Here is a 16,340-nt window from a genome sequence, read left to right as displayed (position 1 = left end):
TAATTTTTTTAAGTCGTAGATACCACAAAATATAGTGCTAGAAGTGTTCTTTAAACATACGCACTTCTTCGTCTTAACAATTTTCTTAAAAAGCGATAATAAAAATTCACGTATAATATCTCGTATACGTGAATTTTTTTGCACGACGATGCGAAGCATCAGAGAGTGCTTTACGATCGAAAAATTTTTTTCGCCTAATTTTTGCAGCTATTCTTATTATTATAGCCTTGTTAGTTCACGGAATCAAGATATTTTGCACACTATTGTCGAGATAATTTAATGGAGATTAATCCCATACTTTTTAAAAATTGATTTACTTCAATAGAATTGAAAAAAAACACCGAAATAGGTCAAAAAATTTTCCTGTCCGTCAAGTGTGAAACCTGAAAACACTATAACTTGTGAAAAAATCCATCATTGGACGCGTTTACGAATCTGACAAAAATAAGCAGTTTTTCGGTACATTTTGCGACATAATAATACAAAACCAAATTTAACTAATAATTACTATAGATAGATTAATCCTTAATCTTTAAATGGTAGCAATTTTTTAGTCGAAAATTTTGGTTTATAATATTATAAAAAATATTTTCCGTTGCCCTTTCACACAAAATTGACAATATCGTGCTGAATACAGGAACATTTTTCTTGTATTTAATAAAATAAATTTATTGATTTAAAAATATTTTAAGTAAGCAGACATGTCCAACTCAAAAAGGTAGCAAAGAAAACTATCAAAATGTTACAAATAGGCTGAGAAAAAAATTAAAATCAAATCTTATTTTTTCACATATTTAACTGTAACGCGTGATACTTATTGCATGGAAATAAGGGTTATTTTATTTGACACTATCTTGATTTATTGTACAAAAATTTGTAATGAAATATTTTAGTAATTTAGTCGGCGCTCGGACGCCTTTGTGAGTAGACGCTGTGACGCTTGTAGGCAGCTCCTCGTTTACGAAAAGATCGCTGTACGTATACAAAATATTTGACCTAATAAACTTGATCATTGACGCATTCTGCACCGACAACCAAGGCACACCAGGGAAAGATTTTATTTATAATTTTTCATACTTATGGGATTATAAATTTCATATTTAGTTTCTGACTTGATGGAGTGACCTGCATGTGTACTTCGAAGACTGCTACTGGAACTAATAGACGAGTAGAGCTAGGTGTGCCGAGTTTGGGCTCGTTTTGTTAGTTATGTTGAGACCTTATCTCCGGACTTGATGGAGTGACCTGCAGGTGTACTTCGAAGACTGCTACTGGAACTAAAAGACGAGTAGAGCTAGGTGTGCCGAGTTTGGGCTCGTTTTATTAGTTATGTTGAGACCTTACCTCCGGACTTGATGGAATGACCTGCAGGTGTACTTCGAAGACTGCTACTGGAACTAAAAGATGGTTAGAGCTAGGTGTGCCGAGTTTGGGCTCATTTTGTTAGTTATGTTGAGACCTTACCTCCGGACTTGATGGAGTGACCTGCAGGTGCATTTACAAAATATGTTTTATTAATTAATGTAATAATATAGTGTCGACTTATAAAAATACTACAGGTTTGCCGGCAGCTTCGCCTGCATCATTTTTAAATTTAACCCAAATTCGGCGCCATTTTGAAATTTTCTGTTATTGTACCGATTTCGTTCAAAATCGATATCTGAGGCTCCCTGGGATCGCAAAACAGGAAACTGGTACCAAAATTTTAAAAAGTCAGCGCCATTTTGAAATTCTTTGTTATTGTACCGATTTCGTTCAAAATCGATATCTGAGGCTCCCTGGGATCGCAAAACAGGAAACTGGTACCAAAATTTTTAAAAGTCAGCGCCATTTTGAAATTCTTTGTTATTGTACCGATTTCGTTCAAAATCGATATCTGAGGCTCCCTGGGATCGCAAAACAGGAAATTGGTACCAAAATTTTAAAAAGTCAGCGCCATTTTGAAATTCTTTGTTATTGTACCGATTTCGTTCAAAATCGATATCTGAGGATCCTTAGGATCACAAAACAGGAAACTGTTACCAAAATTGAAAAAAAGTCAACGCCATTTTGAAATTTTCTGTTATTGTACCGATTTCGTTCAAAATCGATATCTGAGGCTCCCTGGGATCGCAAAACAGGAAACTGGTACCAAAATTTTAAAAAGTCAGCGCCATTTTGAAATTCTTTGTTATTGTACCGATTTCGTTCAAAATCGATATCTGAGGCTCCCTGGGATCGCAAAACAGGAAACTGGTACCAAAACTTTTAAAAGTCAGCGCCATTTTGAAATTCTTTGTTATTGTACCGGTTTCATTCAAAATCGATATCTGAGGCTCCCTGGGATCGCAAAACAGGAAACTGGTACCAAAATTTTAAAAAGTCAGCGCCATTTTGAAATTCTTTGTTATTGTACCGATTTCGTTCAAAATCGATATCTGAGGATCCTTAGGATCACAAAACAGGAAACTGTTACCAAAATTGAAAAAAAGTCAACGCCATTTTGAAATTTTCTGTTATTGTACCGATTTCGTTCAAAATCGATATCTGAGGCTCCCTGGGATCGCAAAACAGGAAACTGGTACCAAAATTTTTAAAAGTCAGCGCCATTTTGAAATTCTTTGTTATTGTACCGATTTCGTTCAAAATCAATATCTAAGGATCCCTAGGATCGCAAAACAGGTAACTGGTACCAATATTTAAAAAGCCAGCGCCATTTTGAAATTCGTTGTTATTGTACCGATTTCGCTCAAAATCGATATCTGAGACTCCCTGGGATCGCAAAACAGGAAACTGGTACCAAAATTTTAAAAAGTCAGCGCCATTTTGAATTTTTTTGTTATTGTAGAGATTTCGTTCCAAATCGATATCTGAGGATCCTTAGGATCACAAAACAGGAAACTGTTACCAAAATTGAAAAAAAGTCAACGCCATTTTGAAATTTTCTGTTATTGTACCGATTTCGTTCAAAATCGATATCTGAGGCTCCCTGGGATCACAAAACAGGAAAATGGTACCGAAATTTAAAAAAGTCAACGCCATTTTGATTTTTTGTTATTGTACTGATTTCGTTCAAAATCGATATCTAAAGATCTCTAGGATCACAAAACCGGAAACTGGTACCAAAATTTTAAAAAATCAGCGCCATTTTGAAATTCTTTGTTGTACCGATTTCCTTCAAAATCGATATCTGAGGATCTACGATCGCAAAATAGGAAACTGGTACCAAAATTTAATAAATTCAGCCGGTAAAGAAGCAAAATATACAATTCTTGCAGTTTCTATGTCAGTTAACTGTCGAATCTTTCTGCCAGCGTAACCAGCAGAGCTGAGTTTGATCCTAAGGATCCTCAGGTATCGATTTTGAACGAAATATGTCAATTAACAAAGAATTTCAAAATGGCGCCGAATTTTTTAAATTTCGGTACCATTTTCCTATTTTGTGATCCCAGGGAGTCTCAGATATCGATTTTGAACGAAATCGGTACAATAACAGAAAATTTCAAAATGACGGTCTTTTTTTCAATTTTGGTAACAGTTTCCTGTTTTGTGATCCTAAGGATCCTCAGATATCGATTTTGAACGAAATCGGTACAATAACAAAGAATTTCAAAATGGCGCTGACTTTTTAAAATTTTGGTACCAGTTTCCTGTTTTGCGATCCCAGGGAGCCTCAGATATCGATTTTGAACGAAATCGGTCAATTAACAAAGAATTTCAAAATGGCGCCGAATTTGGGTTAAATTTAAAAATGATGCAGGCGAAGCTGCCGGCAAACCTGTAGTATTTTTATAAGTCGACACTATATTATTACATTAATTAATAAAACATATTTTGTAAATGCACCTGCAGGTCACTCCATCAAGTCCGGAGGTAAGGTCTCAACATAACTAACAAAATGAGCCCAAACTCGGCACACCTAGCTCTAACCATCTTTTAGTTCCAGTAGCAGTCTTCGAAGTACACCTGCAGGTCATTCCATCAAGTCCGGAGGTAAGGTCTCAACATAACTAATAAAACGAGCCCAAACTCGGCACACCTAGCTCTACTCGTCTTTTAGTTCCAGTAGCAGTCTTCGAAGTACACCTGCAGGTCACTCCATCAAGTCCGGAGGTAAGGTCTCAACATAACTAACAAAACGAGCCCAAACTCGGCACACCTAGCTCTACTCGTCTATTAGTTCCAGTAGCAGTCTTCGAAGTACACCTGCAGGTCATTCCATCAAGTCCGGAGGTAAGGTCTCAACATTACTAACAAAACGAGCCCAAACTCGGCACACCTAGCTCCACTCGTCTATGAGTTCCAGTACCAGTCTTCGAAGTACACTTCGGCAAGTACTTGTTTACCAAACAATCACTGTCCAATGAAATTAGATAAATGGTATCTACTTTTGTGACCATTCAACGTTACAAACTTTACAAATCAAAGTAAAGTTAAAAAAAACATAGCAATAAAAATAAGCTCAATTATTATCAAGTCGTGTCAGTTTACTCATAATTTCGCCGCTTCGCGCATTTCGATGTGTGTGTGAGCCGTGCACGTGTAGTAGTAAGACTCAATACCTAAAATTGATGCGCGTCAATTTGTAAATACGTCCTTAAATATTCTAATCGACGATTGTAGGTCACTGAATGCGAATGATTAATTAATTCAGTGTCGTTTAATTGCAATTAATAAAAAACGAAAACTACAAGACTGTATATCTATATACAGGGTGTCCCAAAAAGTAGTGATGAACGGAAGCTGGGAGGTAGAGGACCTAGAGGGCTATCCGAATCACCCCCATGTATGTTATGCGATTTTTCGTATTTTCGGAGTTATGACATTTTTTTCAATTTTTCATCTATCGCTGAGTACGATGATATTTTCACTCATGGTGACGTCAATTATTGCGCTAGATGCTTGATTTTTTTTTTGTGTGCTAAGCTGAAAGATAGGCCAATTTAGTATGGTAACATTTACTATCTATAGATCTTTGGATGGAATAAAAAAAAGAATTAAATGCCAAGAAAGATAAAATTACCCAGTATGTTCGCCACTTCAAGGGCCCGTAAAAAAATAAAATCACATAAAAAAAGTTTTCCGTTTGGCTTTTAAAAACTTGCTCCATCTATCAGGTAGCTACCCTGAAAATTTTATTTTATTATTCAGAAGACTTCAATCGAAAAATTGAAATCTAAATGTGGTAAGTGCAAAAATTGAATTAACATGATGATAAATAAAAACAAATTAAAACCAATAACAAGGTGTTTAATTACTAGAAATTTTTAAAATAACCCCGCTGTTGCTCAGTGCAAGTGCGACATCACCGTAAAAAGTTGCTTTAAAATGTCTGAATGCCCTTTTATCATTTTTAATGGTTTCTTCTGCTACTATGAATTTCCGGGTTATTTCGTCCAAATTGTGGCATTCTCTCAAGTAGCCAAGGTCTTTTTTAGTATCCCCATTGAAACAAATCAATGGGGCTTAGGTCGTGGGACCGTGGAGGTCAGGCTTTAAGGCAAGCGTCACCGGCGCATGCGCAGGCTGCAACGACCAATCCATCTTTCAGGGTATGTTTGCCCTTTAGCCTGGAGTCCACGGTCCCCGGACATAAACCCTATTGATTTTTTTTCCGTGGGGATACTACAAAGACGAGAGACTGCCACAATTTGGACGACATAACCTGGAAATTCATAGTAGCAAAAGAAACCATTAAAAATGATAAAAGGGCATTCAGACATTTTAAAGCAACTTTTTACAGTGATGTCGCACTTGCACTGAGCAACAGCGGGGTTATTTTAAAAATTTCTAGTAATTAAACACCTTGTTATTGGTTTTAATTTGTTTTTATTTATCATTATGTTAATTCAATTTTTGCACTTACCACATTTAGATTTCAATTTTTCGATTGAAGTCTTCTGAATAATTAAATAAAATTTTCAGGGTAGCTACCTGATAGATGGAGCAAGTTTTTAAAAGCCAAACGGAAAACTTTTTTATGTGATTTTATTTTTTTACGGGCCCTTGAAGTGGCGAACATACTGGGTAATTTTATCTTTCTTGGCATTTAATTCTTTTTTTTATTCCATCCAAAGATCTATAGATAGTAAATGTTACCATACTAAATTGGCCTATCTTTCAGCTTAGCACACAAAAAAAAATCAAGCATCTAGCGCAATAATTGACGTCACCATGAGTGAAAATATCATCGTACTCAGCAATAGATGAAAAATTGAAAAAAAATGTCATAACTCCGAAAATACGAAAAATCGCATAACATACATGGGGGTGATTCGGATAGTTCTCTAGGTCCTCTACCTCCCAACTTCCGTTCATCACTTCTTTTTGGGACACCCTGTATATATTATATATTATTTTTTTTTATATTTCATAATTAAATGAGCATTATGAGTCGTGCACTTTTGGATTTTCCAAATTTTTCTTTATTTTTTTTTTTTGTTGGCAAATTCTATGATTTCACCGATGTGAGCAAATGCCAAGCACTTATAAATGAAGATACCATATTTTAAAAACTTAGTTTCACCAAACATGCGCAAACAGCACATGTGTAGACGTGAAGTTTGAGGTACCTACAGCTTTGAAGTTGGCGGGAAAGCACAGTTTCAATTTGCGGCTCCACATTAGTTCCGTGAAGCATAAAGAGTAGCATACAGTGGGTAACACAATACAAAGTATAACGCCACAAATCAATAATGGCAAATAATATTATAATAATGTAATGATTTATATTAATAATTATAGTAGGTACCTATACTGCTGTTTAAGATTTTTAATTCAAACAAGTATTTTTATTTCCTAGCTAAGCAATATTTTATCCATTTTCGTTTTCTTCTTTTTTTCAAATGGATATTATAGCTACTGCTCTTACTACTGCTATTATGATCTTGTGATAAATGTAGACTATCTTTTAAAAACCGAACATTTAGAACAGCACCCACACAGCACCTTTTTTCAATCATAGACTATAGAGTTTAAGCCGCAGTTGTTTTATTATCTGTCGAACTCTACATAATCTGTACTATCTTCCAAGTAGAACAATGTTTACTCTATTCACTGTGGTGAGTGGTCAAATTATTGATAGGTTCAGCTTGCCGGCTTTAGCCTATTTACATTTTGCTAATTAACATTTTAATTACTTATAGTAAGAAAATGTGTTGACATAAAACGTGTGTCTTAGGTTATTTCAGGGCAACTACATTATATTGCCTTATCTCTATTTGTTGTAAAAAAATATGTTTGGAATTGAAACATGTACTTTAACTTTCCTCTTCTATTTAATCAAGTGTGCGACGGGTTTGGGTGAAATTATTTACGCTGTCAATGCAGGAGGACCGGCACATACAGATATTTATGGCATTCATTATGAAAAAGACCCACTTCAAGGGAGAATAGGCACCGCATCAGACTATGGAAAACAATTTGTGATGATCGGAAGAGTGAATTCCAAAGATGAAATACTTTATCAAACCGAGCGTTACCATCACAGTACATTTGGGTATGATATTCCAGCCAATAAGGATGGTGATTATGTGTTAGTGCTTAAATTTAGTGAAGTATATTTTAATGCCCCCAATATGAAAGTTTTTGACGTGGTGTTGAATGGAGACCATACAATAGTTGCTGACTTGGATATTTTCGATAAGGTGGGCCGAGGTGTTGCTCATGATGAGTATATCCCATATTCAATAAAGAACGGCAAACTATATTACAATGATGAAGAGTCTGATATAAGAGGAGGTAAAATTAAGGTAGAATTCATTAAAGGCTACAGGGATAACCCAAAAATAAATGCACTATATGTAATGAAAGGTACTATTGATGAAATACCGAAATTACCACCAATAGTTTGGCCAGAGGCAGAGGCTGAAGAACCACGGGAAGAAGTGGAAGAAAAAGCCACTAAGTCGAGACGAGCAAGCGGTCCAAAACAACCAGATCCATACTCAATAGATGACAGCTCAGTTATGGTTCCCTTATTTATTACTATTGGTGCTTTCATACCATTGTTATTTTGCCTTTGTAAACTCTAACCAATCCTGTATATTCTGTTATATTTGTAAAAACAAGGGCGTAGCATCATAAAGACTTAAAATATATATTTTGCTTTGTCAAATGCACCAAATTATTATATTATATTGAACTTTTAGATTTGCTTTTTATCCCTTAACTTCTTGCGACCACTTAAAAAGTTCTGCTATGCCAATGTTTTTTAACTATAAATATTTTGGTTTTGTCATAAATTTCCATAATGGGTTTGGAAATCAGATCTATTTAAAATTTGATACTATTATGCCAAATAGTACAAATATAACAATTCACTAGAACCCGTCCCACATAATATATTTACATAAATGACATTATATGCACTTATCACTGCAGATGCACTTAGAATATAAATAAATTATTATAAACACTTATTATTTTTATTTATTACAATATTAATTAATTATGAAAAATGTTAATACATTAATCCCACAAATATATTTTAATTGTTACCATGCAGTCTTACAAATGTTCAAATAATTATTACAGAAAATTGTCAGCTTTCAACTTGAACTACCTAATTTTATTTGTAGGAAGTAACATTATCTTCACTATGTTAATCTTCGTCCTTATTTTCTCTCCTTAATTTTAATTTCTGGGATAATTTAACTAACTTTAGTAAGCTGAAACAAAAAAAGCAACTTTATAATACAAATTAGGTAATTATGTTTAATATGTATTTTGAGATCAGATGTATTATTTTATAAAAATATTAGGCTCAGATATTCATTATCCTTTTAATTTAAAACTTTTTATTTATTAAGAGAAAAATATAACGAGATTATTCTAATTTGTATTTTTTTTATTCACACTTGTAATGTTAAATGCGAACTTTTTATGAACTTGGTAAGACTGACCCCTTACTAGCTGAGCCCCGCGGTTTTACCCGCAATTCTCCGCTCCTGTTAGTCTTAGCGTGATGATATATTATAAGTTATAACCTATACTCTATAGCCTTCCTCGATAAATGGACTATCGAACACCGAAATAATTTTTCAAATCGGACCCTACTGGTCCCTACTGGTTCCTGAGATTAGCGAGTTGAAACAAACAAACTCTTCAGCTTTAAAATATTAGCATAGATTATATCGCAGAACACGCATAATATGTATAGGTACTTCTTTTAGTTAAAAACCTATTCATACCTAATTAATTCTTAAAAATTCACTGAAATAATGTTTTCAATTAGATCAAAATAATTCTCATCTTAAAACTATAAGTAGGAATTTTGAATACTATATTCCATTTCTAAGTATACAATTCTTCCAATAAAATCGCTCAGTACAAAATATTAACTTACGCGTTTCCAGAGCTTTGCATTTTTAATTCGCAATCTCCTTTGTAATTTAATACAAATCCTTTTTTGCATTTATTACTGTTCGCTGTCGTATTCAGAGAGACAGTTTCGTTTTTATTTATAGATATTAGTTTTTCCGTTGATGATTGAATATTATTTTTGACCGTTGTACTGAAATCGGTAACCGTCACATCGGTAGGTCCATCAGAAAAGTCCGTAATTGGAGCTTTTGTTGAGAATTCTGTTTGTTCATTGTACACCGGTGTAATAGTCGCCTTACTGCTTATCCCAGCTTCACTTGCCGGTGTGGTTGTTCCGTTTAGTGGCCTCGGTGTTGTCCGGTTTTGTGGTTTTATAGTCATTTCGTTGTAATCATAAGCATAATCATAATCCTGAAAACAGAATATTCAAGACATGTATAAATATGAATGAAGACTAATGTATTCATATATTCTTCGTATATTAATATATACAATAATAATATGTGATAATAACATATAAAAAATCTTAATAAATACTGTTTTATATGATAGGTAACTTCACTCTTCGTTAATTAAATAAAATAAATTAATAATATTTCATCGACCTTAATCTTTTTTCAAAATTATAAATGCGAAAATAACTTGTCTCTTCTTAACGCGTAAACCACTGACCCAATTTTGATGAAATTTTGTACAAGAGTATAGTCTGAGACCCGAGTAAAAAATAGGATAGTTTTAATCCCGAATCTCACAAAATAGGAACTATGCTGGTTAAACCCCGTAACTATTAATTTTTTCACAGGCGTTGTTGCTAAAAAGCGGAAAGCTAGTAGGTTAGTACAAATAGGTACTTAGTATAGAATGAAGTTATGTACGTACCACATATTCTTCTTTTCCTCCTTTTAGAAGTGCAATTATTTGTAAATCCTTTAAATCAACCTGAACATTTAAATTGCCGGATTGACTTTGATCGAATCTAGCGCAATACACACATCCTATCACGAAATAAATGATACAAAAAATATTACTCTTCATTTTGATTTAATTTTTTATACCTAATTAGAATATTTATTTATTTTTGTTCCGCAAACTAACGTAACTGGACCGTTGTCATCACAAGTCGCTTAACACGCTTCTGAGACACCAAGTTATTTCCATCAACAGAACAGTTACTTCACGTACCTAACCGAGGTAAGGTCGATAGCCTTTGCTAGTGAGCTGCGTCCTGAGATTGAGTTAAAATGCCAATACATAATAAATGAATACCATACCAGTCATCGGTTAATTGAACTACGTAAATTCGCGAACTTGACAAAATTTAATCACTAGGTGATGAAAGAATCTCACATAACTAATACATTTTTCGTAATTTAATAAAAATAATTTTAAGTATTTTGAGAGTTTTTTTTTATCTATTATTTATCAGCTTTATTACCAGTTTGGTTTTAAAGTGTGTCAAGAATTAAATATTATATCAATGCATTTAAACATACCATAAGATTTAAGTTGTAATAAAAAGGTCTATTAATACTGGTACAACTTAAGATTTATTTTTATTTATTATATTTTTTCGCTCAATTATATGTTTTCGCGCATATGCCTAACTACTATGTTTCAAATAAATGTAAGTTCTGGACCTTTCAAGACGTCCACTGCAAGACATAGGCCTCCCCGTTCCCCCAAATATTTCCATAACGATCTATCACCCGCACAGCGGCCTGACTAATATAATAATAGTCTAGTTAGATACCTATATTATATGCGAATGTTTGTGAGGATGGATGCATATTGTATGTTTGTTACTCTTTCACAGGAAAACTGCATTCAAAAGGAATTTGATTATACTTGGCTGTGATATAGCTTAACTATGTACCAGAATAACAAATGAGATTAGATAAAGACTTGATTTTTAGCGTGAATTGATCCGCGGGTGAAATAAAGCTATAATACATTTTTGGAGTGATTCAAATACGAGTACTTGAATGGAATTCAACCCCCAAACTTGAAACTGTCTCTAGGACCCAGACACAAAAATTATACCATAATTTAATAGCTCCGTTACGACGTGAAAGAAAGACAAACAAACACTTTCGCACATATAATAATTCTGTGCCTCCAGTGAATAAGGGAATAACTCAAAAACAGCACTTTTCAGGAGAGACAAAAAACTATATATCAACACTAAATCTTTATAACTTCAAATTTTTAAGCTTGTATGGGTAAGATATGATGTTAGACTTTAATTTTACATATAAACAGATATTGTAACAACCCCATAAATGTACTTTTTTCGTGTTTTTTTGTAGTTGTGGCCTTATGAACGAGTACTTCATGGAATAACTCAATGTATTCACATAAATTTTTTTTTGCTCTTTGCAATATAACGACTTATGCCCTAAAGCACTATGTTCATAGTCGCATAACACGACTTATATTATTGCCAGTTTTGGTTTTATAGAAATAATGCGACTTATCATGCTTGAAATTTGTGTACTTTATGACTCAATTGAAGCCTTTTAGTGGAACAACCATGCATGTAGCTTGAAAAACGAGTGAAATCAACGGATTTTTTAACGTTATTAGATATAATAAAAACAAAACAACATTTAGGTGTTTATGTGTTATGCATTTAACCCTAGAAGTCCAATCTACGTAAATTTGATGTACACCGCGGCGAAATATCTTTGCCTTTTCTTCTATATTTTATTATTTACCATCGAATCACTTCGAAATCCAGAAACAACTCATTAGCCGTCGAGACCTAGCAGTACATAGTTGGCTCTTCCCGGTAAATTCCGCCATTTTGTAATAAAGAGGATGTTGTACGTCATTTTGACGTATAGGTAATTGGGCTTTTCGTAACTTTTACGATTGTTTAAAAAAAAATATTTTGTGATTTATGTGAATATTTTTTTTTCCAAGTCACGTTTTACATGATATAGTATTATATACTATATATTGAGTATAAAATAGGATCCAGAAAACTTTAACACTAGGACGAAAAACCTTCAATTTTAGTAAATGACTGTTGTCCTCCGCTGGATTTGGACTCCAAGAAAGAGGATTGGGTGGCTGAGATGTTGTCTGGTGGTTATAAACGAATATGTGTTATACATTGAGGATACAAGCACTATAAAGAGTTAAGAGAAGCTCGAAAACCATATTCCTGTATGTTCAGTTACCTTACAGGGAAAGTTATAGGTGGTCTGTGGCGATATTTTACGGCATGATATGAAATTTTAACAATTTCTATATCTTATAATATCAAAATAATATAGATAAATAAAGAAAAAACAATGAGCCGCAGAGATTTTATGAAAAAATTAAGCACAGATTTGAAGGTGCCTTGGATGCAAATACGACTTGAAGAGACTCTACAAGACTGGTTATAATTTTTTTTTCTATGCGTCTATAATTATAGTATTACTGGTTAGATTAAATTAAAAAAAAGATTAAAAACTAGTTATTTTTTAGAAAACTTACCCAATTAAAAGAAGAAAATATAAGTTTAACATTTTTGTTGGCTTTTTTAGATAATTCAATTATTATCGTTCTGTATTTATATAAACAAAGAGTATAATATCATTAAATGCACTTAATGCGTTAATTAAAACTGTATTTTTATCTATTGCAAAAAATAGTTAATTTCCATAGAAATATTATTAGTATTCCAAGTTGATTGATAAATACCTTTTTTTTTTTAAATATAAAGATTTATTGTTGCATATTTATTGAAAAAACGATTGAAAAATATTATTAAGCAAAAAGAAATAGTGTCTGTTGTTTCCGTGCAGTATTCAAATAGACCAATTACAACACGGCATTAGTGCGAAACTGTCTCATGTCGTCACTTGAACCAATGACACTAAGAGTTGTTCCTTTATGCTCATGTTAGAAAAATGACACAAATGCGTTTATATACTAAAATAGTGTTAGCACGGATGGAACAAAATGAATTATGTCTTTATTCAAAAAGTATAACTACACATATAGGTAAACCAGAATCTGATGGCAATTGGGGAAATCAAAATTTTGAGTGTGCAACCCTAGGGAAAATGGACTGACCGATCTTGATACTGCTTATTTTTTATTTTGTCCTCAACATCATTAGTCACATTACATAAGTGAACAATATTGTACCAAATAATGAGATATCCACTTAATATTTTGTAGGTACTACTTACATGTATAATATACATATTACTTTTATCTATATTTGTATGTTCATTATCATTATGCCAGTTGAAAATATCGATGTTATATCGATAGAAAACTAGACTGCTTATAATTTTTTATAAAATAAAATAAAAGTAAAATAAAACTATGTTTATTTTCGTAAGTATTAACAGATACACACATTATAAAATTGACTTGGACAGCTTGGACTTGACGAATAGCCGTATTGGAAACTCCTGTAATAAGTTTTCATAAAATTATATTCCAATCAACAAACAATATTATAGTTACCTACATATAATATTTTTTAATTAAAAGTATCAAAGCGGGTAAGTCCAATTTACCAATAAAATCTTCTAAATTGAAAATTGTGATGTGTTTGACCCTTCTTCATCAAATATTTTTCTATACACATTATAAACAACACCTCTTGCTTGTGATCACAGCGGCTTTTTCGACATTTTCGAAGATTTTTTAGACAAAATCCTAAAAATTATTTATCAACTGCAAAAAAGACAAATAATTTGACAACCAATTTGATAGTTGTCAAATAAGTTGCCACATGAAAATCTTTTATTTCTTAAATATAAATATGCCATCAGATTCTGGTAGACCTATACGTCCTTGTGTTCGTGGGTTATTTTGACTCGAGACGAATAGTTCCTTTGCGATTGCCTAAAATGATGGATAAGGTAACTTATACCGTTAATCACACCCTACTTATACCGTTTGGGTCTTTCGAAAAAATGGGTTAGGATGCAGCTAGAGATATGTCCTTTTGATATGTTGTGTATTTTGACGAGCTGAATCCAATGGTGCAATAAAAACCAAAGGGAATAACTCGTCTTACTCCCTTATTCACTGGAGGCACAGAATTATAATATTAAAAGGTACATACCTAGGTAATATATGTATTATCTTATAGTTAAAGTAATCTATACATATTATAATAAATCTGTAGAAGTTCTGTACATTGAAAATATTGAAAAAATAAATAGCAGGGGGTGTTACTGGATCGATACCTACCAAACCCAAATATGTGATTAAATAATTTTTTGTCTGTCTGTCTGTCTGTATGTTCAGGCATCACGTGAAAACTAACGGTTCGATTTCGATGAAACTTGGTATAATTAATAATTATACTTTATTATCCTGGGCATAAAATAGGATACTTTTTATCCCGGAAAAATACGTAGAAAAAAATAAATCTTAATTTTTCCGCGCGGACGGAGTCGCGGGCGGAAGCTAGTTTAATAAATAAATTACGTATAATAATATATTAGTACATAAGGATCTTAGTTTTGTATTTTTTGGGATTCATCTTCATTTATTAACATCAAGAGTACCTACCTAGTGTCACAGAGACATCTTCAGAGACAATATATTATCATAGAGTACCTATGGTCTAAGATCCGAACATAAGGCGAAATTCAACGGCGTGATAATAGAATGAGACCAATTTTATAATAAATTTAGTCTATTAAAAAATGTATTAAAAATGGGTTGACTGGGAAAATACTGGACAGGACATTTTTAATGAATTAAAAAAAATACATTTTTTTTAATTAATTGCAGTATCAAGATAATACCGGGACAAACGGCTAGGTTGGAAGGTATAAACAGGTATGTCGGTACCAGTTATTTTCACTTGATAGGATCATGAAAAAAAAATTATGTCAGCACTGTTTTATTACAAAATTGTTTAAATATTATCTCGAAACTACAATTAATAAAAAATTAAAATAAATGTTTTTTTTTTAATTCATTAAAAATGTCCTGTCCAGGATTTTCCAAGTCAACCCATTTTTAATACATTTTTTAATATACTAAATTAATTATAAAATTGGTCTCATTCTATTATCACGCCCTTAGAATCACGCCGTTGAATTTCGCCTTATGTTCGGATCTTAGACCAGTACCTATATGATATTCTCTGGACATGATCATGTATTTCTATATGCCTAATGTGATAATTTGATATACAATAAAGGTTATTAGTTACTATAAAGTTTCGTGAAAACCCCGCCAATTTTTTCGTGCGACACTAACAAACTGACTTACACCCATCCTCACAACTTTCGCATAAATTATTTATTTATTTATTTATTTATTTATATTTTAGGAGAATCTACAGCTGTATTCTTAAAAAGTAGTCACATAATATAATAATCACAATAAGCCATTTACAGATTCTCACGATTAGAATAACACTAATATGTAACAGATTCAAATGTAAGCGATTACGCACACGAATCAAATGCTTTCGAATTTACTAATACTTATTAAATTAACACTTATTAAATTACATAGTAACACTTATTAAATTACATATTAACTCGACCACCAAACTGACGAAAGAACTCATTTGCTAACTGACGCTTAATGGAGTAAGGACTGCTGCAGAATAAGTCAAAATCAAACTGTTTAGATAGCTTGTTAAAGTTATTGCTTACGCGCAGAATAAACGAGTTTTGACGATAGTTAGTGCTGACTGCGGAAGTAAAGATAGGAGTATATTTACGAGATAGAATTGAGGGTGTGTATAATGAAATTTTGGCTAGTAGATCTGGGCAGTCTATTTTGTTGGATGTAATACCTAAAAGTAATAAGATATCAGCAATCTCCCGGCGATTTGTAAGAGGTAGGAAATGAAATTTGCTGCAGATCTCGAAATAATCCTCAGATTTGTACGGGACATGTAATCGGTAACATAGGAATTTCAAAAACTTCATCTGTATTCGTTCTATCCTAGTTATATATTTATCGTATCTCGGATTCCATATTGGCGACGCATATTCTAAGATGCTGCGTACGTAAGCACAAAATAGAATTTTAAACGTTTTCGCCTTTTTGAAATCAGA

General features: G+C 32.8%; 2 protein-coding genes across 2 annotated transcripts; one reads left to right on the top strand and one right to left on the bottom strand.

Annotated features, from left to right (window-relative positions):
- Positions 1-7,025: 7,025 nt before the first annotated feature.
- LOC123691239 (malectin-A) lies at positions 7,026-8,395 on the top strand. Its single transcript, XM_045635541.1, has one exon. The coding sequence runs from the start codon at positions 7,215-7,217 to the stop codon at positions 8,010-8,012; it is 798 nt and encodes a 265-aa protein (XP_045491497.1). The 5' UTR covers positions 7,026-7,214; the 3' UTR covers positions 8,013-8,395.
- A 56-nt stretch (positions 8,396-8,451) lies between these two features.
- Positions 8,452-11,022, bottom strand: LOC123691240. The gene is made up of 3 exons (XM_045635542.1): positions 10,183-11,022; positions 9,326-9,714; positions 8,452-8,648 (listed from the first exon to the last, which is right to left on the bottom strand). Exons 1-3 carry the CDS (start codon positions 10,336-10,338, stop codon positions 8,582-8,584), a joined length of 612 nt encoding a protein of 203 aa, XP_045491498.1. The 5' UTR covers positions 10,339-11,022; the 3' UTR covers positions 8,452-8,581.
- Between the last annotated feature and the right edge of the window lie 5,318 nt (positions 11,023-16,340).

Source organism: Colias croceus, chromosome 4 (assembly GCF_905220415.1).
Source record: "Colias croceus chromosome 4, ilColCroc2.1".
Lineage (NCBI taxonomy): Eukaryota > Metazoa > Arthropoda > Insecta > Lepidoptera > Pieridae > Colias > Colias croceus.
Note: the sequence above shows the minus strand (reverse complement) of the source record. Positions and strands in the feature narration are given on the sequence as shown.